Source organism: Lithobates pipiens, unplaced genomic scaffold (genome assembly GCF_037356315.1).
Source record: "Lithobates pipiens isolate NorthernLeopardFrog02 unplaced genomic scaffold, aLitPip1_a1.2 Scaffold_16, whole genome shotgun sequence".
In the NCBI taxonomy this organism is placed as follows: Eukaryota; Metazoa; Chordata; class Amphibia; order Anura; family Ranidae; genus Lithobates; species Lithobates pipiens.
In genome coordinates, this window is record NW_027507748.1 from 619,572,637 (window position 1) to 619,598,304 (window position 25,668).

At 43.3% G+C, this 25,668-nt stretch overlaps 1 protein-coding gene across 2 annotated transcripts in view; it reads left to right on the plus strand.

Annotated features, from left to right (window-relative positions):
- LOC143983938 (cilia- and flagella-associated protein 337-like) overlaps nt 1-25,668 on the plus strand; it is a 221,461-nt gene that overhangs the window by 39,430 nt on the left and 156,363 nt on the right. For both annotated transcript variants that reach the window (XM_077484093.1, XM_077484094.1), the window contains exons 3-6: nt 2,463-2,516; nt 4,485-4,568; nt 6,632-6,697; nt 22,506-22,736. In XM_077484093.1, coding sequence (XP_077340219.1) covers nt 2,463-2,516; nt 4,485-4,568; nt 6,632-6,697; nt 22,506-22,736 — 435 coding nt within the window. The remainder of the gene's footprint in view (nt 1-2,462; nt 2,517-4,484; nt 4,569-6,631; nt 6,698-22,505; nt 22,737-25,668) is intronic.

Below are 25,668 nucleotides of genomic sequence, written 5' to 3' on the forward strand. Positions count from 1 at the left end.
GCTATAAAAAGCTGCGGCGAACCTAAATACCTACCTGCCTAACTAGCGTCACCTGTGACACTAATACGGCGATCAGAAAAATGATCGCTTATTAGGCTGGGTTCACACTGGAGCGATGCGGAAACGCCGCGAATCCGCGGCGGGTTCCCGCATCGCATGCCTCCCGGCGGCAGTTCACACTGCCCTATGCGAACTGCTGGGAGTGTCAGTGAAATGTTACTGACACCCCCAGATCAGTTCGCATATCGCAGTGCGATCTGCAAACTCGGATCGCATGGTGTGAACACCCATGCGATCCGATTCTGCTGCGGGCCAAAAAAAAGGGTCCCGTGCGAATTTGCGGCGGGTGCGGCGGGTGTGGCGGGTGCGGCGGGTGCGGCGAATGGCTGAACTCGAATCGCACAGAGATCGGATGTGATTTGCACTGCAGTGCGGTGCGAATCACATTCGTTCTCATAAACCGCTGCAATGTGAACCCAGCCTTAGTGACACTGGCGACGGGGGGTGATCACGGGGTTAAACCTTTATTGGGGGGGTTAGGGGGGTACATTAGAACTAAAGGGGGCTAACCCTAACTGCCCTAACAGTTATTACAGTCACAAATGACACCAATGCAAAAAAAAAAAAAAAAAAAAAAAAAATGACATTGGTGTCACTGTGACTGGGGGGCAGGGGTAATTGGGGGGGTGATCGGGGGGTAAAGGGGGGGTGTGAGTGTGCCTGGCATGTTCTACTGTGTGTGGGATGTGTTGGTGCAACTCACTGATCCGCTCTCCTCCGTGTCGGAACGAAAAATACCGACACGGAGGAGAGAATACATCACTTCCTCTCCTGTGTTTACATTACAGGAGAGGAAGTGATGTCACCGGGGATTTCCATTCGTCGGGAGCGATCGCGAGGGGGTGGCCATGAATGAATGGCCGTCCCCTCGTCCGGGATCGCTCCCGAACGAAAACCGACCGCCGCAGGCACCGGGCGGGGGCCCGATCGGGCCCCCGACCCGCGGGAGGCAAAGCACGTACATGTACGTGCTTATGCCTGCCCGTGCCATTCTGCCGACGTACATCGGCGTGAGGCGGTCGGCAAGTGGTTAAGTCTGACCACAGATTTTCTTTTGGATTGAGGTCTGGGCTTTGACTACGCCATTCCAACACATTCACATGTTTCCCCTTAAACCAGTCAAGTGTTGCTTTAGCAGTGTGTTTAGGATCATTGTCCTGCTGGAAAGTGAACCTCCGTCCTGGCCTCAAATCACACCCAGAGTGGTACAGGTTTTGCTCAAGAATAGCCCTCTATTTAGCACCATCCATCTTCCCCTCAACTCTGACCAGTTTCCCAGTCCCGACTGCTGAAAAACATCCTCACAGCATGATGCTGCCACTACCATGTTTCACTGTGGGGATGGTGTTCTTCGGGTGATGTGATCGGTTGGGTTTGTGCCAGACATAGCATTTTCTTTAATGGTCAAAATTTTCAATTTTAGTCTCATCAGACCAGAGCACCTTCCTCCATACATTTTGGGAGATTCCCACATGCCTTTTTGCAAACTCAAAACGCGCCATTTTTGTTTTTTACTGAAAGTAATGGCTTTCTTGTGGCCACTCTGCCATAAAGCACAACTATATGGAGCGTACAGCTTATTGTCGTTCTATGCACAGATAATCCAGTCTTTGCTGTAGAACTCTGCAGCTCCTTCAGGGTTACCTTAGGTCTCTTTGCTGCCTCTCTGATTAATGCCCTCCTTGCCCGGTCCGTAAGTTTTGGTGTGAGGCAGGTTTGCTGTTGTGCCATGTTCTTTCCATTTGGTTATGATAGATTTGATGGTGCTCCTAGGGATCATCAAAGATTTGGATTTTTTTTTATAACCTAACCCTGACTTGTACTTCTCAACAACATTGTCCATTACTTGTTTGGAGAGTTCCTTGGTCTTCATGGCAGTGTTTGGTTAGTGGTGCCTCTTGCTTAGGTATTGCAGCCTCTGGGGCCTTTCAAAAAAGTGTGTATATGTAATGACAGATCTTGTGACACTTAGATTGCACACAGGTGGACCTCATTTCACTAATTATGTGACTTCTGAAGGTAATTGGTTGCACCAGAGCTTTTCATGGGCTTCATAACAAAGGGGATGAATACATATGCACATGCCAATTATGATTTTTTTATTTCTGAAAAATAGGTTTAAGTATATATTTTTCTAATTTTACTTCACCAACTTAGACTATTATGTTCTGATCCATCTCATATAATTCAGATTAGAAAAAAAATGAACTAAAGGCTGTAATGTAACAAAATAGGTAAAAAGCCAAGGGGGTGAATACTTTTGCAAGGTACTGTACAATACTTTGCCTATAGTCTTGCTTTAAGTTGCACCCCTTTAATACCCTAATATATATCAGATTAGGTTTCACTACAGTTATTATTCATAATTCATTCACAATAAATAGTTAAATTCTTTTTTTCAGATTGAACAGGAAGTCACGCTGGAGCAGTTGCACAAACTGAAAAAAGCATTTGAGGTACAATATATATCTTTGTTATATAATTTCAGTTGTGACATACAGGACTCCCATAGGCACATGTACCTTTATTACCTTGTTGCAGCTTCTTTACTTGATTTCCTCCATAAATATAGCAACAGAGCAGACCCATCAATTGTATTGGACTAGAACATTTTTCATTAATTGCAAAAAGTAATATAGAGTAATTGATGACTATTGTGGTAAAGGACATCTGATCTCTAGAAGCTGTGCCCAGAAAAGGCAAGCAGAGGAGAAGACTCTAGGAATTAGTATTGCCTGTGGTCTCTCTGCTGCAGATATTTTACCCCATTACTGACATACCATACCTTGTTCTGCATTGTGCCTCTGTGTGGAGGTGGCCATCTTGGCAGGGACTGCCTCTTATCATTACCGGTGGTCCAGTATATGGTAAGGTAATGATCATTAATCAAGAAGCTTCCATAAAGACATGGATGAGCGAGTTTGGAGTGGAGAAACCTGACTGCTCTGCACAGAGTCCCAACCTCAACCCGATAGAACACATTTGGGATGAATAAGAGTGGAGACTGCGAGCCAGGCCTTCTTGTCGACATCAGCGCCTGACTTCATAAATGCGCTTCTGGAGGAATGGTCAAACATTCCCATAGACACACTTCTAAACCTTGGCCACAGCCTTCCCAGAAGAGTTGAAGCTGTTATAGCTGCAAAGGATGGGCCAACTCAATATTAAACCCTACGGACTAAGACTGGGATGCCATTAAAGTTCATGTGCATATAATGGCAGGCGTCACAATACTTTTGGTAATATAGTGTATCTGTTAAAGGGAGTTCTGCAGTGTTCTTGGGCCATATTTTGTAGAACAGGCACTGTGCATTCAGGTTGAAATGTTACACAGTAAGGTTAATGTGGTTCTAAAGTGAAAAAGGTTTTAAACCCACCACTTACCCAGTATAAACTAATGGCCCAGTATTAATGTATATATGCATGGAAGACTCCGGCATGTGTCCCCACCTTGCAAATGTCACCCCCTTTAGAAGTAGGAGCCCCGCAAAACTCTGGAATCTGTGGGTGTCGTGATGTCACAAGACTCCCCGCCCACCTCTACACTCTCCTATTCCTGAGTTTTGAGTATAATCCACTCAAAACTCAGGAAAGGCACCACATGACTTTAGCATGTCCAATCATGCTGAGGTGGGGAGCAGCCAATCCTAAGAGAGGGGATTTATAGCTGGAATCATAACACTCTCACTTTCTCTCATGCCATGCATGAGATAAAGAAATCAGATGTCATTCACAGCAGTGGGGGGGGGGGGGGGGGTGTGGCTACACAAACTTATCTGTGTGTCATTTGTTTTATCTTACTACAAAAAGAAAAGAGGATTACTCAGAGCTGGATTAACTCTTGGTGGCAAGACTGGGCACAAATGACTTGATACCCTCTACTGTACGAGGTAGAAGTCTTTATTAAAACAATTTTTTTACATCCACTTTAAGGTAAAATAAGCACCCCACTATGTATTTCCCTCCTCCAATCTCTCATGTTTTTATTCTGCTGGTTGTAAATTAAAGAACATTTTTTTTTTTTTTAAAACAAAGATTCTATGACATGTTATGATATGAATCACTTTACCTTTTTCTTGAAAAGCCCTAAAAATCGCCACATATTACCTCCACAATGTGAGTTAATCCTAGACTACCACTGTATATAAATCCTGCTGTCAAAATAAAATGTTTAAATATTATTTACTCTTTTAGCAATTTTTGTTATTTTGGCGTGCTCAATTACCATGTCATGATGGATTATTATATTTATAAAAGGAATAAAATAGATCATCAAGAATACTGGCAAGATGCGAGTAATTATGTGGATAGGCTGGATATGAAATCTCCTTTGATGAGATTATTCTCAGTGATTAGATCATTTGGGAGGCTTAAGGTATTAAGTGATTCACTTACCATTAATAAATGGTATTGATTTGTTCTAGGAGCTGGAAAAGAGCGGCGATAAGTCTCTGGACCTAGAAAAATTTAAATGGGCAGTGAAGAAAAGCACTGGATTGCGAGGAATTGTAAGTTTGTGTAATGTTTGTTGTTGTGTTGTGTTGTATTGAGTCCGACAAATAGAAAGAAAATATGGCATTGGATAGTATTACGCATCTTCTTTCATTAAAGCGGTATTAAACTCAAAACTGAAAATGTTATATTACAGCTTACCAAACATTATCTGTACTAATTTTCTATTGTAATGCCGCGTACACATGATCGGACATTCCGACAACAAAATCCGTGGGGTTTTTTCCCATGGATGTTGGCTCAAACTTGTCTTGCATACACACCGTCACACAATGTTGTTGGAAATTCCGAACACCAAGAACGCGGTGACGTACGACGAGCCAAGAAAATTGAAGTTCAATAGCCGGTGCGGCTCTTCTGCTTGATTCCCAGCATGCGCAGAACTTTGTGCGTCGGAATTGTATACACACGATTGGTATTTCCGATTTTGTTCGGATTTTGTTGTCGGAAAATTTGAGATCCAGATCTCAAATTTTGTGTGTTGGAAATTCCGATGGAAAATGTCCGATGGAGCCTACACACGGTTGGAATTTCGGACAAAAAGCTCCCATCGAACATTTTCCGTCGGAAAATCCGACCATATGTACATGCATTAGGCTTTTTCCCTCCTGTTTTTAGCTGGTGATTTGGCCAGTAACACACCTCCTGTATTTGAGTGCCCCCACTCTGGATGAAAGAGCACAGGGGGTACAGCAGTCAGCAGCATTGTCGGTCTGGGGGGGGGGGGGGGTAGTGTTAAATGTACTAGCAGATTACACTAACAAATTAAAGCAAAATTCTGCTCACACTTAGACCCCTTTCACAATGAGGCCGTTTTCAGGTGTTTTAGTGCTAGAAATTCATATCAGTGTGACTTTTCACACTTGTGGGACGTTAGGAAAAGTCCTGCAAGCAGCATCTTTAGGGGGTTTGGGAGTGCTGTGTGCATTGAAATTAATGGGCAGTGCTAAAGCGACACTAAAACGAGCTGCGCTTTAGCATTAACGCAGCTGTGGCCGCGGCCCCAGTGTCAAGCTGGCCTTTATAATCAGTTACAACAGTTTTTTTTTCCATTGCATGGGCTACGCATTGATATACAATGTGTGAAGGAGTGGTTAAAGCCTAATCAACCCTTTAATAATTACTATAATACTGTACAGTAAATACAGTAATAAATATGCTAAGTGCTGGCAGCATTGGAAAAGTCAAAATTCTGTTTTTACACACAAGCATCACAGCTTTACAATACAGCTCTAATCAATAGCATAGAACTTCAATAGCATTGTTCATGGAGAAATGTATGTAGATTCTTCCAGGCTCCACAGTCTTCTTCATATTTTCTCAAATGCAATCAGTGGTGTCACTAGGGGGTGGCTTTTGGGGCTGTAGCCCCAAATCTGTGGCCCATAGTCTGAGTCTCTGCAGGGGTCCTCAAGAGGAGGGGAGGCTCTCTGGGGACCCTGATATAACTGGGGGGCTCTCTGGGGACCCTGATTCATGGGGAGGCTCTCTGGGGACCCTGATGTAACTGGGGGGCTCTCTGGGGATCCTGATGAAGGGGGGGCTCTCTGGGAAACCTGATTTAAGGGGGAGGCTCTCTGGGGACCCTAATATAAGTGGGGGGCTCTCTGGGGACCCTGATGTAAGGAGGGCTCTCTGAGGAGATATATATATACATACACACATTATATAAATGTGTATGCCCAAGTGTATGACTTTCTTTACTATTCTGCTATGAGCTCTAGCCCCAGATCTTTTGTAGACCTAGCAATGTCTCTGAAAGCAACCATTCCCTATGATTGTCAGCTCCATCTAGTGGCCAAAATTTGCCTTAATGCTATTGACAGACTGCATTATATATGCATTTTTTTTTTTATCTTGACTTTACCTGTAATAGTTCAACTTTACCTGTTTTTTCCCCATAATTCCCTGCTGCATATTTTGTACAGTTTGCTTCCCTTTCCAGGCATTAGGCAGAGAGTTGATGTGGGAAAATAGTTGCAGAACGACATAAGACTCCACATGTTAAATAATACTGGTATTTTTTCAATCTGTATAAATTGAATTGTTTCTATTTCAGAATGACAATCAGATTGAAAAGCTGTTTATGAAAATAGATTTTACTGCAACAGGGAAAATTCAGTGGGTAAGTATTGCATGCCTTTCTAAGCCTGATAAGGAATTATACAACTTGGGTAGTCCTTTTGTTAATTCTGATTCTCTAAAGTGGCAGAAGGCAGGAAACACAACTTACCTGTAAACCATTTTATCCATCTTCAGTGAGTATAAGGCCTGTATAGCGCCTGGAAAAAAACAGCCCCTTGCACTAGCAGGATGGTGAAAAAAGTCCTGCTAGCAGCATCTTTGGAGCGGCGAAGGAGTGGTGTATTCACCGCTCCAAAACCGCTCCTACCCATTGAAATCAATGTGGCAGCACGGCTATATTGGCGGCAAAGCGCCGCTGCAGAGGCGCTTTGCGGGCGGTTTTAACCCTTTTTCGCCCGCTAGCGGGGGTTAAAACCGCCCGATATCGGCCGAATACTGCCGCTAAAACTACGGTAAAACAGCGCTAAAAATAGCGCAGATTTACCGCCGACGCCATTCCCGCCCCAGTGTGAAATGGGCCTCAACAGCACATACGATTCACATACGCATGGGCGCTCAACCTGGGGCCCTCCAGTGGTTGTGCAACTACAAGTCCCATGAGGCATTGCAAGGCTGACAGTTATAAGCATGACTCCTAAAAGCAGAAGCATGATGGGACTTGCAGTTTTGAAACAGCTGGAGGGCAACGGGTTGAGCACCCAAGGTCCAAAGCCTTTGGCAGTCTTAATGCAATAATGTCCAATAAATAATAAAGTGGAAGAAAAGCCTAACTATAACTATTTTTTTTTTTTTTTTTCGAATTTAAAATGTTTTATTGAAGTATTGAAAACATAACAGAGACATATCTCCCTCTCAGGGGATTTCTGGGAACTTATTGCTTGACAGGCATAACAGAGGAAAAGAAACGAGTTGAGGACCCTTCTCAATGAGGGGAAGCCCTTATGCCTAACAGCTTCAGGTATAACTCAAGGGCATAGAACATTATTCAAAGCCAGGTGAACAAAAAAAGTTCTCCAAGGAAAAAAGAATAACCAATTTAAAAGTAAAAAAGAAAGGCAAATAAAAAAAAACATCCTCCAGGTGGACCAAAACCCCGACACCCCAACTGGGAACACGCTGTGTCTGAGTCTCAGGTCCCCCCAGACCTTAATATAGAACGGGAAGCTTTATGACCTAACCTTAGCGTAGAACTATAACTATTTTTAAAAAGTTCCCTCCCCCGCTTCTCTTACCTATCCTGCCTAAACGGTATAAAAAAGATCTGTCTACTTAGCTGTTTTAACCCACTCTGGTCTGGTCACATGATCCTGCAGTTCTGGTTAAGGGAGCACTCAGCAATGGCTAAGTATTCTGGGAGTCGTGACATCATCCATCCAGCCAGCCGTTGTCTCTTCTCCCCTGCAGCAGCTGCTTACTGACACAGAGGAGCCTGAGCTTCAGGATCATGTGACTGGAATTACAAAATAAGTGAGAATACAGATTTTTTTTATATATACAGGTTAGACGGGATAGGTAGGAGGACAGGGGAGGAAACATTTTTAAGAATAGACAGTATCAGGCCTTTCTTCCACTTCATTGCCCCACCCTCTACTCTATTAATCAGCTTTTGTATGACATGACATCGAAAATGTTACTACTATACTACTGAGCAAATACATCTTGCGCAAACCATAGGGAATTATCTGTCATTTTTTCTGCACCGGAAGGTGGTTGTATTTCTTGGCAAAATAAATTGTGTTTATTTTAATTTTGAGGTTTTCTTTAGTTGATTATAATGCACAATTTCTTTAACTGCAATCACTAGAGTAATTAGGCAAGCGTTCAATTTTCACAATTAGCTGGAAAGTGTAATTTGTAGATTAACCACTAGAGGGAGCTTTTGATTCTGTGAGGTTTATTGCTGAAGTAAAAGAATTAGAGACCCTATTACCAACTTTAAAAAAATGTTGGTAAAAGCACACAAAAATTAAGTACATTAAATATTTACTTGCAGCATTTTTCTTTTCCATAAAAATAATTTAATTTACCTGCAATGTGCCTTGCTAGGGAATTTGGAGCCTCCAGGAAGAGTTGATTCCCAAGTTCAGCCACAGTTCCTCCCCCCCACCTGTCAATCATAGTCCTTTACTCTGGGAATGTATATCTACTGTCTGTGCTGGCCCAGCAGCCCTTGGGGAAGAAGCGAAGAGCAATACTATGGAGTATAACTTTTCTGTGTGCTAAAGAACAGCGGCTCTCTCCCTCCTCACAGGGCAGATGAATAGCAGCAGGAGCCATTGGCTTCTACTGCTGTCAATCAAACCCTGTGATGAGATAGTGGGGGGCGGGGCCAAGCCACACTATCTGCTTCAAAGGATGCAGACACTGAAAAAGGGAGGAGCCAGGAGCACCTGTGGGGGACCCGAGAAGAGGAGGATCACAGAAAAGCTCAGTTTTTTTAAATAAATAACATTTACAATCACTGTCAGGCAAAACTTTAAATTACAAAATAAATTGCATGCAGTAAATTATCTCTTTGCTATGGCAATACAATGAAAGGCATTTAAAAAAAATGTTTTTGTATTGCGTTGCAGAGTGACGAAATTAAGCATTTTTTCTATATCTGAGAACTGCTATTTAATATACCAGAGAAGCTGGAGTGCATGGGTTATTTTTTGGAACAGTGATGTAAAGGTGAACCATTTAAAACTAGGAAAAAGGGAAAGGGCAATACACAATCCAATACAAAGTTTCTCCAGCTAGTTAACACAAAAAAAAGTTTAAAAATTTCAAAGGTTAAAAACGGGTTAAAATGTTACCCTACATTTTTTTTTCTATGTGTGTTCACATACCGTATGTGTATTTTATAAATCATAGTCATTCTTTTCATGTTAATTTTCATAAATCATTTTCATCTACTTTTTCCATCTGAAGTACCTGGTCGATCCTACCAACAGCTTCTTTTTTCTAAACTGACCACCAGATGTTGATCCTGTGGTTGGCCATTAAGAGGCACAGGGCACTGTGCAAACACACTACATGCCTGTATTGGGTAGCATTTTCAGCCACCACACCCCCTGACCCAGGGCTGCATTAAGAACATCTTGGGCCTGGTGCTGAGGATTATGGTGGGCTTTTTTATTAAAATAAATAAATAAATAAAATAATAATTAAAAATGCAAACAATTTTTTGTTATAACAAATTAAATAGAGAGAGGGAGGATGAGAGAGGGGTGAGGGGTAAGGGAGGGAGGATGAGCGATAGAGGGGGGGATTAGAGAGAGAAGATGCGAATGAGCATGCAACACAGCCCGGCCAAGGCAAGTGACCGAAGGCACAGAACCTGGAAGGAAGACAGGGTGAAGATGGAACAAACGTGTGCCCATTCTAGAGCTGGTAACATTGAGGATATTCAATATATTTTCAAAGAACTGTTTTTTTTTGTAAGAGGCATAGGGCAGGAGTATAAAAGTGGGAGGTATGCGCAGGTGAGGGATAGGAATGTGGAGGGTATAACAGTTGTCGCTATGTACAGGAGAGGAGTGTGGAGGGTATGCCAGTGGGCAGTATGCACAGGAGAGGAGTGTGGAGGGTATGATGGGGGCAGTATGTACAGGAGAGTAGTGTGGAGGGTATTATAGGAGCAGTATGTACAGGAGAGGAAAGTGGAAGGTATTATGAGGGTGTATGTACAGGAGAGGGGTGTGGAGGGTATGCCAGTGGGCAGTATGCACAGAACAGGAGTGTGGAGGGTATGATAGGGGCAGTATGTACAGGAGAGGAGTGTGGAAGGTATTATGAGGGTGGTATGTAAAGAAGAGGAATGTGGAGGGTATGACAGTGAGCAGTATGCACAGGAGAGGAGTGTGGAGGGTATGACAGTGGGCACTATGTATAGGAGAGAAGTGTGGATGGTATGACAGTGGGCAATATGCATAGGAGAGGAGTGTGGAGGGTATGACAGTGGGCACTATGTATAGGAGAAGAGTGTGGAGGGTATGACAGTGAGCACTATGTATAGGAGAGAAGTGTGGAGGGTATGACAGTGAGCACTATGTACAGGTGAGGAGGATGTAGGAATCTGGGAAGGAAAAATGTAAAGGTTTCTGGAAGGATGTTTAGGGACTGCGTAGTGGTTAAGTGGGCCATACATGCTATAGGCAATCTATGTATGGGCTAGCTGGTTGTACACAAGTCAATCTATTAATCGACTTGAGTACAACCAGCCTGTCAGGTTTTTCCCAAAACAGTCAGTGCTGCCAGCTATAGTTCACAACACTGATCATTGTATTCTGTGGGTAGGGAAGGCTCCCCACTGGCAGAACACAATAACACTGCGGGAGTGATTCCCCCATCTACAGGTCAGTAGCTGAGAGGATATGTGGGGACCGGCTGGGGAGAGAGGTCTGTCAGCAGGGGAGTGTGAGGTGGTCATGGAGGGATATCAATCAGAGGGTGGGGGAGTAACTGGGAGTGATATCTTTTGGAGTAGAGTCTGTCATCTGCAGGTTGGGAAATGGTCACCTGTGATATAAGTTGAAGGGAGATGGCTAACATGGAAAGTGGCTGGGGAATGATCTGGTTGGTGGGGAGTGTGAAATGGATGATGTGTTTCAAGTTTCTTTCACATTTGCAGTAATGCTTACTGCCCTCTGAAAAGTGATCCGTGGTGGTGTATTGCTTTTCAATGAGTGGTATAGCAGCAGCTAACAGGCGTTCATGAGGTGATATTGCCGCCTCCCTTTTTTTTACATTGCTGAATGGCAGTTGTACATTGTTGGACTATGCTGCTACTGCTAATTTTGACCAGTAGTGGGGTAGACCTTCAGCTACCTACCCCCTAATCTGCCTAATGCAGGCCATACATGATCAAATTTCAAACAAATTTTCTTTTCAAAATCAGAAAGTTTTTTTTTTTTTATGATCCGATGGTACCACCATTGATTTTTTGAAATTCGGCCGACCAAGCCTTCAATTTCACCTCATGTTGCTACAAAAAATAATTTTTGTGTCCGGGAATCTTCCTTTCTCTCCGTAAATTTTCTTTTTTTGCACATGCGCATTTTTTTTCTTATTACATTTCTCGCACGATTCTCCCATCATTGATTAGAAAATTGTTCGTTTTTCAAAAAATTTACAACATGTCCGATTCCTCAAATTTGATTCCTACACGAAAATCAACTGTTTGCTGCAGCCCACTAATGGTGCGAAATTCGTACGAAAATTCTTAGATATGATTTTCGAAAAGAAAATTCTTTCGAAATTCGAACCGTGTATGGCCGGCATTAGATACAAGTCAGATTGCAGGCGTCTCCTGCAATAAAAATTTCATTTTTGGAGAGATACTTTCAATAGGAAAACATCTAAAGGGATGCAGGCCCAGCAGATTTCCACATTAGAGCCCTGCAGCTGTACACCTGACAGTTAATTAACTACCTGACATCTACGCTATGGCCGAATGATGGCCATAGCGTAGATGTGAATTCCCGGGAGGCCGTCATATGACAGCCTCCCCTGTGCACGCTCCCTACAAGGCGCACGCAGAGCGTGCTGTGATCACCGAGTCAATGAGACTCGGGTGATCACCGATCCGAGTAAGTGGATGATCCCGGCCCCTTACCATGTGATCAACTGTCAGCCAATGACAGCTGATCACATGATCAAAACAAAAGCTTGGTGATCGTTTTTTTTTCTCCTCACGTTGACAGTGGAGGAGAAAAAAAAAAGCCAATCACCGGCTTTTCTTAAAGGGACATCAGTCCTGAAACGGAAGAGGCGATTATGCCTCATTTATAGAGTTTAACAGTGCCCATAAGTGCCTCCTATCAATGCCCACAAGTGCCACCTATCGATACCCACAGGTGCCACCTATCAATGTCCACCAGTGCCACCTATCAATGGCCAGCAGTGGTGTCAATCAGGGCCACCTAGAAGTACTGCCTATCAGTGTAACTGATCAGTGCCCATCACTGCCACCCATCAGTGCCCATCACTGCCACCTATCGGTGCCCATCAGTGCCGCCTCATCAGCGTACATCAATGACGGACAAAAATTACATATAAAATAAAAATAATAAAAAAAATTATAAAATTTTAAACAAAATTTTAAAAAAAGCATTTGGTCTTCTTACATTTTTTTAATTTTTTTATAAAAATCGCACAGGTGATCAAATACCATTAAAAAAAAGCTCTATTTGGGGGGAAAAAAATGTTATTTGGGTACAGTGTTGTATGACCGCGCAATTGTCATTCAAAGTGCGACAGCGCTGAAAGCTGAAAATTGGTCTGGATGGAAGGGGGGTTTAAGTGCCCAGTAAGCAAGTGGTTAAGAAACAATTCCAATTAGACCCACTCAGTACAGAGTCACAGACAAACACACATGGATTTTTTCAGAATAACAAAAAATAGGAATCTGCAACAAAGTTTGTTATAATCCTTCCAATGTACATAGATCACCCAGAGGGGAATGTTTTTTTCTCAACAAAAGTGGAGTTATGCTTTAAGAAACTATGTAGGCTACCTTAGCAAGTATATTTTGTGAACTTCTTGCGACCAAACTTTTTAAATAGTTTTATTTTAAGTTCTGCTTTAAGCTAAATACAGATATTCTTACAGAGCAAAAAAAAAAAAAAAAGATTCCTATTACAGTCATGACCTCATTTTAAGGATTGAAATAGTCCATTAAATGTGTCCTCTCTTAGAATTGCCGTGATAATATGTGGAGCCCCTTCACTTTTACACTTTTAATTATCTAGACAAGTATCTCTTTCCAGCAAGATTATATCTTGCCAAAAAGAAAGCATTGCAGTGACAGCCTTGTAGTGCATTCTGGCGTTCACACATAATGATCTGTCTGTTTAATTTGGAGCAGTGTGAATGCTTCGGCTGTAATCGCCTCTTTGCTGGGAGATGTGACAAAACGATGCAAAAGATAGTTAAATCTCTCCCTGATTTTTATTGATCTGAAGAAAAGTTTGCTACAGAGAGTGGATAATAGTTTTCTGGTTACTAATGAGAGCTTATCTGCTTATAATGTAAGTTATGCATGCTTCCTAAATGTGTTAACATTGACCTTCCTATGTCTCGTTTCCCTACAGTACAAAATGTAATAAAAGGAGACTGTCTACTGTTTTTTTTTAATATACTTTCATTTTTAATGTTCAGGGTTTTAAGTAAAATGCACGTGTTTTATTTTATCAGCTAGGTAAATGTAAAATATTGTAAAAGAAAATGTCTGCACTAGTTCGAAAAACGATCAAATGCTTACCGCAATTTTCCTTTCCTGATTAACTCCATGGCAGCACACAGATGGATGAGCCCTGCCCTCACTCCTACCTCATAGGACCCCTTAACTCATACATTTTGAGGCTGATCCAGTCCTCATGTTCCATTAACTAGACTACTCAATGACTGTGAATGGTTCTTAGCTGTCATGGCGTTATTCAGGAAAGGAAAATTGCGGTAAGATTTTTAAAACTATTTTCTGATTTCCTGACTAAGACCCCCATACACACTATTAGATTTTCTGCAGATTTTTTTCTTCAGTTTTACCAAAACTATATAATATGAGGTCAAACCATAATGCCGCGTACACAGCAGACCTTTTCTGGCAGAAAAGGTCGGACGGTCTTCCCGGCGGAGTTACGACAGACTTCTGAACGAACGGACTTGCCCACACACAAACGGACTAAAGTCCGTTCGAAAGTCCCTTCTTTATGAACATGATGACGTACGACGGGACTAGAAAAGGAAATTCAGTAGCCAATAGCTGCCCTTGTGTTGTATTTGGTCCATCGGACCAGCATACAGACGGTTTTCCCGATAGGAATCGAGTCCATCGGACAGATTTGAAACATGTTCTATTTCTAGGTCCGTCTGAATTTTTTAAATAAAAACAATCGGACTATCCCCCACACGATTGCACTATCTGACGGAATGGTCATGTCCGGTCATGTGTACGCGGCATTAGAGTTTCAATTTGTATGCAATCAGGCAGACCCTTGCACTACATGGGTTTGGTAAATCTGCAGTCTAATAGTGTGTATGGGATCTAACTCCATGGCAGCACACAGATCCAAACTAGACTAGATAACTAGGTCCAAATCAAGGTGGGATGCTTTAGCTAACAAACTTTAACACTAAAAAATAACTGAATAAGGATGCCTCCACAGTGAGTCATAAAGGTATTAGTGGAGGACCACATTGTCCCACAGGATCTTGGAGATGGCCAATAGCAAATGGATGCTGTAGCAATTACCAGCTAGAAACTGGTGACAACACAATTTAAAGCATATATCACTCACTAGCACATTATGGCTCCCGGATCAGCATGTTGCCATCGCTTCCATAAGAGACAAAACCTTAGCCGTAAATCCAGCGATAAATCTGAATGATGTTTTCTTCCTTCTGACTTTTCCAAAAGAAGTTACAAAGAGATGGCCTGAATCTCTAATGAAGCCAAAACTTTTGAGTAAGCTCGAAGTAGTCTAACATCCTGCAAATGGAACTGGTCTTCCTACGTTTATCGGAAGAACAATACTCAAACCAGGCAGAATGCAAATCTCCTGGCAGGGAATGATAGCCAATAAAGAGGTTGTTTTCATGGATCATTGTTACATTAACTGGACCGAAAATGAACCCATCTGTATGTAGCAAGAAGTTGAAAGCAAATACTAGAGTTCATTAAGTCTTGGCTTTCCCTGGAGCCTAAAATGCAATACCCCATTAAGGAATAGGAGCTGGTCAGCAAGTGGTCAAAATGGTTATAAAGGCAGAAGTTTTTTTTTTTATCTTAATGCATTCTATGCTTTAAGATAAAAAAAATTCTGTGTGTAGCAGCCCCCTCAGCCCCCTAATACAGCAAAACCTTGGATTGCGAGCATAATTTGTTCCTGAAACATGCTTGTAATCCAAAGAACTGGTATATCAAAGCAAATTTACCCATAAGAAATAATGGAGACTCAGATGATTCATTCCACAACCATTTATTCATAAGTCCTTCAGTTAATAGTCCATATAAAAAGAAATATAGATTGTAGAAATGTGACCATAAAATACCCGTCCACAAATGGCAGCCTCCATATAGGGGATTAGAAGCAAAATTCAAGAGCTACAGAGTATAAACAAGAAGAGAGGTGCCTCTAAGTGTAGGAATATGGATCTTACAGCTGTTAGTCTGTAATCGTGACCGGGAAGACTACTCTGCAAGTAAAACGATCTGAAAACGAGGCTTGAAGCGTTCATGGAGTGCAGCGTGGAAGGGATGATGTTGATGGCGGTGCGGAGGACGGTCTGTGTGGACATCTTTACCCCAGATGTCTGCATGCTTGGAGGCGCCTGTTTTAATCATCAACCATGTGAGTTGGTGAATGTTGTACCTTCATTAAATGTAATCATGCTGCTTCACTTAGAGCGCCTCTCTTCTCTTTTACACTCACTTGTGACATTACGGTACTTGTTTATCAAGACATTGCTAGTTTATCAAGTCAAAATGTATTTAAACATTCTGCTTGTCTGGAAAAATGCTCTCAGACCAAGGTTTTTCTGTACTTACCTGAGCCCCATCTCTGTCCAGCAAAGTGCACGAGTGCCTCGACCATCCAGGACTATCCCTCCTAATTGGCTGAGACACAGGCATTGGCTCCCGCTGCTGTCAAAGTAATTTAGCCAATCAGGAGACAGAGGAGTGGGGCCGAACCACGGCTCTGTGTCTGAATGGACACATGGAGCTGCGGCTCGGTTCGGGTGCCCCCATGGCAAGCTGCTTGCTGTGGGGGCACTCGACAGGAGGGAGGGACCAGGAGCGCCGGAGAGGGACCTGAGAAGAGGAGGATCTCGACTGCTCTGTCCAAAACCACTGCACAGGGCAGGTAAAGTATAACATGTTTATTATTTTTAAAGAAAAAAAAAAACAAGACTTTAGTATCACTTTAATTAATGTGATAACCTGTTAGGTGTCGTGTGTAGCCACAGACTGGTTAGGGTGCCCATGCTGACTCGCGTCTGCAGCCAAAAGTGTCTACAATGGGAACATGACCATCAGAACTGGATCATGGAAGAAGGTGGCCTGGTTTGATAGACTCTGGAATGAGCAATGAGCTTGAGGGGTTGACTTGGCCTCCATATTCTCTAGATTTTAGTCCAATCGAGCATTTGTGGGATGTGCTGCTAAAACAAGTCCAATCTATGGAGGCCCAACCTTGCAAATTACAGGACTTAAAGGATCTGCTTCTTAAAATAAAAAATAATCGTTCACTGCAACATTCTCCTCTTCTCCAGTGTTGCCTTTATCAGTATCAGGCTCTCCAATGTCTTGTCCCTGGTCCTCTTCTGAGTCGAACGATGCCTAACTTCAACTAACTCACTTCCTGTGAATCCAGGCCATCTTGCCAGCCTGTGCCCACAGTACAGGCACCAAATGGCTCTCACGTTTCACTATTTGAACAATGTTATATGAAACAGTAACTACCTCAACAGCCGAAGCTGGACTAGAAGAAAAAGAAACTGTGACATCTCAGCAACAGATTTACTGGCTGGATCACCAGGTGAAAATAACAGAAAGCCTAAAAAAGAAAACAAATGCCTCCATCACATCTAATGCCACGTACACACGACCAGACTTTTCAACGGACCAGGTCCGACGGTCTTCCCGACGGACTTTCGGTGGGGTTCCGACGGACTTTCCGAATGAATGGACTTGACCACACACAATCACACCAAAGTCTGATGGATTCTAACGTGATGAAGTACGACCGAACTAGAATAAGGAAGTTCATAGCCAGTAGCCAATAGCTGCCCTAGCATTGTTTTTTGTCCGTTGGACTAGCATACACGCGAACGGATTTCTCGATAGGAACTGGGTGTGGCGGAGTTCCAGCGGAAAAATTTGAAACATGTTCTATTTCTAAAGTCCATCAGATTTTTGGACAGCAAAGGTCCGATGGAGCTCACACATGATCAAAATTGTCCAATGGATTCGTTCCGTCTGACCTTTGCTGTCGAAAAGTCCGGTCGTGTGTACGCGGCATTAGAATCGGTAAGCTGTAATATAATACTTTGCTTTTGGGGTTAATAGCAGTGTAACACAGACTCACCTCCTGCTGCAGCCACTCACTTGCAATGTTGCAGTCTGATCACAAGAGAAGACTGAGGAAATGCCTTCTCCTACCTGCAGCAGAAGACCGATGACAGCACCTCAGTCTAGGCAAAGTCAGTTGCGTGAAGTTCATGTTTTTCTATTAGCGTGTAGCTGCTACTTTAATGTCTGTTTGCTTTTTTTCATTTGGTGGCAAAGCAAATATTTTTCTGAGTGCCTCATTTTATTGAGACTAATCATCAGATATGAGGGTGAGAAGAGGTGCTGTGAAAACGCTTGGATACAAATTCACACCAACATTAAATAATGAATATCGAGCGGTCCTGATTCTTGTAGGATCTGACTCTGCAGAAACCTTTTTGGCGGGGGGTCATTATGATATAAAGGATCCTGGCAAGTTGGATATTTTTGGGGGAACGGTATTCCCCTGAGATAAGCACATCAACCAGCAATTCACATCGTTATTCGTCAGAAGATCCTGTTTTCCTGTTTGTGCAGATATGGACTTGTCACAAACCTATCCTCAAATCAATACAAATCAGCGGGAGGTGTAACTACCTTTTCCATCGTACTGTCACATCTCCCAGCATACAGGTGATTAGAGCCAAAATGTTCACATTGCTCCAAATTAAACAGAAAACACATCATTATGTCTGCACTGCAGAACGCAGTATGAGGCCGCCACTGGAAAAGGCTTTCTCTTTAGCAAGATATAATATCAAGTTAAAGGCATTTTAAACCCTACGCGGTTTTTAACCTCAATGCATTCTATGCATTGAGGTAAAAAACCTCTTGTAGTCCACCAACCCTCCAGAGCCCCCCTTCTACTTACCTGAGCCTGATCGTTCCGGCACTGGGAACGAGCACACCAGCTCCAGTCGGTGTCTCGGGTCCTGATTGGATAGTTCAATGATGCTGAACCTTGGCACCCCAGGTGTTTTGGAACTACATTTCCCATGATGCCCAACTACGCTGCAGTAGTGCATGAGCATCATGGGAAATGTAGTTCCAAAACATCTGGGGTGCCAAGGTTCACCATCACTGGGATAGGTTAATAGCAGTGCAGCCATTGGCTCAATCAAATCCAATGATGCAGGAGGCGGGGGCAGAGCCAAGTCCTGCTGTCTGTGTCAATGGACGCAGCAACAGGAAATGGGAGCTCGCCTGCAGGAGCCTGCTGGAGCGGTCATATGTTGCTGGGGGTATCAATTGTTACTAGAAGGGATCTACTGTTGTGGGATGGGTCTATTGCTGAGGGAGGGGTTTATGGCTGCTGCCTGCTGGAGGTATTATTGATGCTGGCTACTGGAAGAGTTATTATTGCTGGTGAAGGGTCTATTTTTTGCTGCGGGGGTATTTTGCTGCAGGGGGTAATGTTTTTTTTGGGGGGGGTCTATTTTTGCTAGTAGGAATCTACTGTTGTGGGGGGTTCTATTGTTCCTTAGAAGGTAAATTGTTGTGGGTGGGTCTATTGTTGTGCGGGGATCTATTGCTGCTGGGAGGTCTATTGTTTACGGGGGGTCTATTGTTGCTAGGAGAAACCTATTGTTGCTGGGGGGTGTATTGTTGTGGAGGGTCTGTTGTTACTGGGGGTCTATTTTTGCTGAGGGGGGTTCTATTGTTGTGGCGGGTGTGTTTTTGCTGGCTGTGGGAAATCTATTGTTGCTGGCTGCATGGGGATCGGTTTTACTGCTTTTCTTGTTATCAAATTTCATACAAATTACTTAGCACCACAAAATTATACTTTGTTCCATATTCTCTAAAAGGGGAAGTTCTGGGAGGTGGGTAGGGACGGGGCCAAGGGTAGGAATCAGAGACCAGGGTTAACCTGGAAGGGGGAGTACCTGCATCTATACTCTGGGAAAAACAGCCCTGCGTATACATGTATTTACTTCAGATATTATACTATATAACTCATTTAACCTTTCTTTGTATATATAATTTGTCAAATCCATCAACATGCAATAAATGGACTATGATGTGTACATCTGGCGATGTATTGCCATGTATTTTAATTCCTGCATATGGCGGGCCCTCCAAACCTGAAGTGCCCCAGGTCTAAATCCGGCCCTACAAATGTATGTAGGCATAGGACACCCCCCCCTGCCACACCCTGCCACGCCCCTCTTAAAGCAGAAGTGTACAAAAAAAAGATTTGTTAAGCCCACAAATTCCCCAGGTCTAAATCTGGCCTGAGAATGGCCAGAATTCTTCATTTTTAAAACTGTCAGTCATCACTAGTTAGTGTCAGTCTAAGCCCTTGTACACACGGTCGGAGATTCAGACGGAATGTGTCCGATCGGACCGTTTTGTTGGATATTCCGACTGTGTGTGGTCTACATCGGACTGTTTCCATCAAAGTATCTGATGGACCAAGTTTTCCAACTTGTTGGTAAAATTTTCCGACTAAATCCCCTGATCGGACATACTCCGATCATGTGTAGAGAATTCCGATCGGACAAAGTGTCACGCGTGCTCAGATCAAATTCCTACACCAAAGCTATTGGCTACTAGCGTGAACGTAGTCCCGTCGTAACAAAATAACGTCATCACGTCGGATTTTCCGACAACTTTGTCCGACCGTGTGTATGCAACAGTTTTGGACAAAATCCGTCTGACAAAATCCGATGGATTTGGTTGTCGGAATCTCCAACCGTGTGTACTAGGGCTAAGGGTCAGTATAGCATTACAAATAACAAGGTGTGAGAGTTCATTTTACTTTTGTACACCAATAACCACCTAAGGATTCTTTCACATGGGGAGATTCCGTTCTGATCAGCAGGGGATTAGCTCACAGATCCCCCGCTGATCTGGGGGTAGACTGATGTAAATGGGCACAAGTCCATTTATACCCACCTATCCATAGGGATGAATGGAGCCCTCTGATAAGGTCCACCAGAATGGCCACGTGAAAGGGGTCTTATGTGAATTCTCAGTGCTGTCATCCAACTTACTGACTGACTAGCTACATTTCCAGGCTTACGGTTTAAAGGTAGATAAGGTAAAATTATGACAATATTAGATCTTCTCTTTCTTGTTTTATTATTATTATTATTTACATGTGCATCCCAACTTTTTAATATGGAAAACGAGGAACATCTATTAGCAAAAGTGTATAGGCACAGGACACACCCCCTGCCCTCCAACTTAAAGGAGAATACAAAAAATGATTGGTTAATCCCACAGGTGCTTTTTTTACCACTACTATTCCTTTATACTGACTTTTGGGATTTACAAAAGCACCAATTTAGAAACTGGATGAAAGGTTTAGCACTGGGAAACACTTTTTTGATAGATAAGTAGTGCATCTATTGTTTCAACTATATAGATCAGACCAAAATGAAGGTCAAATGAGGAGGAAAGAGGGACAGAGGGACTTTGTTCTAAATGAGGGACAGCCCCTTGAAATCAAGGGCAGTTGGGAGCTTTGATATCACCCTCTTAGGCTACAACCACATGGCAGCTCAAGGGCAGCCACTGGCAAGAATCAGTAGACGTTGCCTTCACACACTCTGTGCAAATGACAGCGGCTGTTAGATTTGTACTCTGTACACATCAATGGCCAATGCTGCCACTGTTCTTATGTAAACTCTAATCTGAGGAGTTTCATGCGAATAGAGCATCTTAATCTAACTGACCATGAACAGATAGTGTACATCCAGGGTCGGCATCTCTGCAGAGTTCTGGCAGTATATAAACTGTCTGAAGCTAATCAGTCAGTTTGTAGGCAGCCATAGCAAAGAATGTTGCTGCATCCAGAGGCGGCATTTAGGCACTATTCACACCTGAGCAATTTGAATCGTGGGCCGAAAATCACGGAACGCTTGTGCGATGCCGTTATATCTTAATGGCACTCCAGTTGTGGCATAAATCGCACTGCGTTCACAGCAAATCACAATGTACGATGCTGTCACCCAAAAGAAGTGACAGTGGAGCCTTTTTGAGCATCAAGCGTTGCGATTGTTGTGTAATAAATTGTGCTGCGATTGAGGTGCCATTAAGAAGTAATAGAATCGTTCCGCGATTTTGAATCGCAGGCAGAATCAAGGCAATTCCACTCGCAATACGGAGCCTAATGCCGCATACACAAGATCGGAATTCTCGTCGGAAAAATCTCTGATGGTTTTCCCGACAGAATTTCCGACGGAATTTGGCTCAAGCTGTCTTGTCTACACACAGTCACACCAAATTCCGATCGTTTATAACACGGTGACATACAACACGTACAACATGACTAGAAAACGGAAGTTCAATAGCCAGTAGCCACTAACTTCTGTCTCGTAGTTGAATCTGAGCATGTGTGATTTTTGGCATGTCGGAATTGCATACATACGATCGGAATTTCCGATAGAAAGTTTTTCCGTCGGGAAAATTGAGAACATGCTATCAATTTTTGGCTGGCGGGAATTCCGACAGCTAAATTCCGATGGAGCATACACACGGTCGCATTTTCCGATGAAAAGCTCTCATCTGTCTTTTTGTGGCCGGAATTCCGATCGTGTGTACGCGGCATTAGCCTTCTGAACACAGGAATCTATCAGCAGCTCTGGCTAGCTGTGTATATGTAGCCTTATTCTGCAGTGCTTTATAAAGTACATCATCTCAAAGAACACAGTTATCCCTGTTCCATGGAGTGGATAGTCTGTTTCTCCTACCACAGATATATACATATAGTGAACATGTAATCTCTATACATATATGATATCTGTGGGTTCTGATCCCAGGATATCAGTGCTGCAAGGTAATTCTGCTAACCACTAAAACTACATTTCAGGAACAGTTCTGCACTTACCTTCAATTGGATTACTCAGAGTTGGAAGAGTCTTATCTGAGACGGAGAAAGATCTGTTTTCATTTGCCAGCAACCATACAAGAAACATTCCATGGCGAGCCAATCCTGCGTGTTTTCTCTATGCAAGACAAGACCTTGATAATGGTCAGAGAAGACGGTCATATCTCCTTCTGCTCCACACAGCTCAAGCTGAAACGGGACAAATTTATTTTTGTAAGTTCTGTCACTTGGCTTTATTTTGGTAAATATAGCAAGTAAATATAGAAAAACATGTTGGAATGTCTAAAATGAGAATACAAATGTTTTTATACCCCAGAAAATAAAATATACATGTACAGTATCTTTATTATAAAATTATCTTAAAGTGACACTAAACAATATCCTTATTCTCCAAAACAATTCATACACATCCACTACTTAAAGTGGTAGTAAACCGTCACTCCCACACATGCACGGCAGTCTTGGTCGCGGCACAGTACCGTAAAGGAACGGCACAAGTATGCCGTTCCTTCAGAGTGCACGTGCTGGTGATGTCACTGGCTGTCAAAAAAGCAAATATCTCCTAAATGGTGTATGTTTAAAGGGTAAATTCACCTTTAAAGAAAAATCTGTAAGGTGAGATTACAAAGGACCCCCTCCTCACCCCACCCCCAGTCCCGCTGACCTGCAGTGTGGCGATCTCCCGTTCTGAGCCCTGCTATAGTTACATTACAGGTCCAGGGCTTAGCCCACGTACACACGGTCGGAGATTTTGGCAACCAAATCCGTCGGATTTAGTCCGACGGATTGTGTCCGAAACTGTTGCATACACACGGTCGGGCCAAGTTGGCGAAAAATCCGATCTTTCAGAACGTGATGACGTAATTTCGTTACGATGAATGAATGAATGAAATACTTATATAGCGCACAATGCGAACTGAATCGCCTCTAGGCGATGGGACTACATTCAGACTAGTAGCCAATAGCTTTGATGTAGGAATTTGATCTGAGCATGCGTGGCACTTGGTCCGATGAAAATGCTCTACACATGATCGGATTAGGTCCGTCCGGCCCAGTTGGTCGGGAAATATTTCCAACATGTTGGAAAATTGGGTCGGACGGAGATTCGGACGGAATCAGTTCGATGCATATCCCACACAGTCGGATTATCTGACGACACGGTCCGATAAGACTCATTCCGACAGATTCTCCGACCGTGTGTACAAGGGCTTAGAAATCCCTGCAGATTCATCTCCAAAACGTACCCCATCAGGAGGGGCGTTTAAGAGCATTCTAATTGATCAGGGCCATCACATGGGTGGTGCCGACCAATTAGAACCCGTGTAGCCCATCCTGTCAGTGAGGAAGAAGATGCGTGAATGCCGAGGGGATTCCTAAGCCCCGGACCCATGACATGCCTATAACAGGGCTCAGAATGGGGGATCGCTGCGCTGGAAATCAGCAGGACTGGGGGGGGGGGGGGTGTTGTGAGGAAGGGGTCCTGTATAAGGTCACTTTACAGATTTTTCTGTAAATGTGAACTTACACTTTAAGAGATATTTTACATTTACAGCCTATTGCATTAGGGTGTGCATCCCAAAGCTCACACACACATGTCTTTCTCTGAAGCCTCAGCTGCACTGGACAGTGAATGAATGGGAAGTGCTCTGTGCTGAGCGGCTTCCTGTTAATTCACAAACAAAAGCATAGTAAACACTTACTTAGTAAGTAAAACTATGTTTCAGCTATGAATGGACACAGTGAGTGAGTGTGTTCACTATGTTCATTTAGAAAAGGAAGGGGATGGTAAATGACATATTGACTAGCCTCTTCCCCCACTTTCCATCCTGAAACATCCTCGCAGCAACCGGGGGGAGAGGAGGGAAGCCAGCAGCACTGCAGGGTGCAACATGGGAGGGGGGCGCAACATAGGGGAAACCTGGGCAGTAGGGGAAATCGGCACCACACGCAGTGATTAGGGTGTGCCCGGGCACACCTGGCGCACACTCTCTTCTCATGCCTATGCCTGTAGGTAAAAATCACAAAGTGGACTTAACTACCACTTTAATAGCCCTGTGATCTGTTTTCAATGTTCAAAGTTGTGGAGAATGAACTTAGCCACCCTCTAACAGGAAGTCAGATCAAAAAGCAATGAATTTGGAGATTTAAGGATGCTGGCATCACTTTTTTTTTAAGTTAAGGATACATACTTAATCAGCATTTTAGTTTAGTGTCATTTTAAACATAGAGCTATACTGTAAGGCCGCGTACACACGGGCGGACTGTTCGCCCAACTTTGTCCGCTGAACAGTGTTTGGGCGGACAGTCCGCTCGTGTGTGGGCTTTCAGCGGACAGTTTCAGCGGACAGTTTGACGAACAAGGTTTTTCGGAAATTCCGTAAAACTGTCCGCTGAAACCTTGTTTGAGCGAACAGTCCGCCCGTGTGTAGGCTTGTTCGTCAAACTAAGTTCCGCGCATGCTCAGAAAGGATTTACACGCCGAAAGTTATAATGCAGTGTATAGGACGTCGTATTTTTCGTCCCGTCGTACGTGCCGTTCACGTCATCACGCACGGTTTCAGCAAACTGTTCGTTCGTCGTGTGTGGCCATGTCCGTCCATGCTAATTTTGAGCGGACTGTTTGCCGAAACTGTTTGACGGACAAAGTTGGGCGAACAGTCCGCCCGTGTGTACGCGGCCTAAGACTTCTTGATATTATAGACATTCTCTGCCTGCCTAACATGTAATTTCCCTGAGTTGTTACCTATATAGAATGCTGTAATGAGTATGCAACATTGAAAGAGTTACATGTTACATACTGCTTTTTTTATGTAGCAAACCTCTGTTTTTTAAAGCTAAAGTTTAGTTACACTTTAAATTTTTTTACAGCACCAGAACATAACTTACCTGTAATGAAGTGTGTGTCATGTTCAGATGGCTGCTACATAGTGTAGAAATCTTCTTTCCACTGCCGCTGGGTCTTCCACGCAGTGCTGATGTTTTGGCGCTGTGCGTGTGAAAGAGTAGTGCCACTCACCCTCCCCTTCTGTCCTCCCCCTATTAATAAAACTCATATTATTCTGCCCAGAATGCAAAGTGTTCTGTGAATAGAGGGGGGCAGTTGAATGACAGGATCTACCTCCTCCAATCACAGAACACTTTGCAC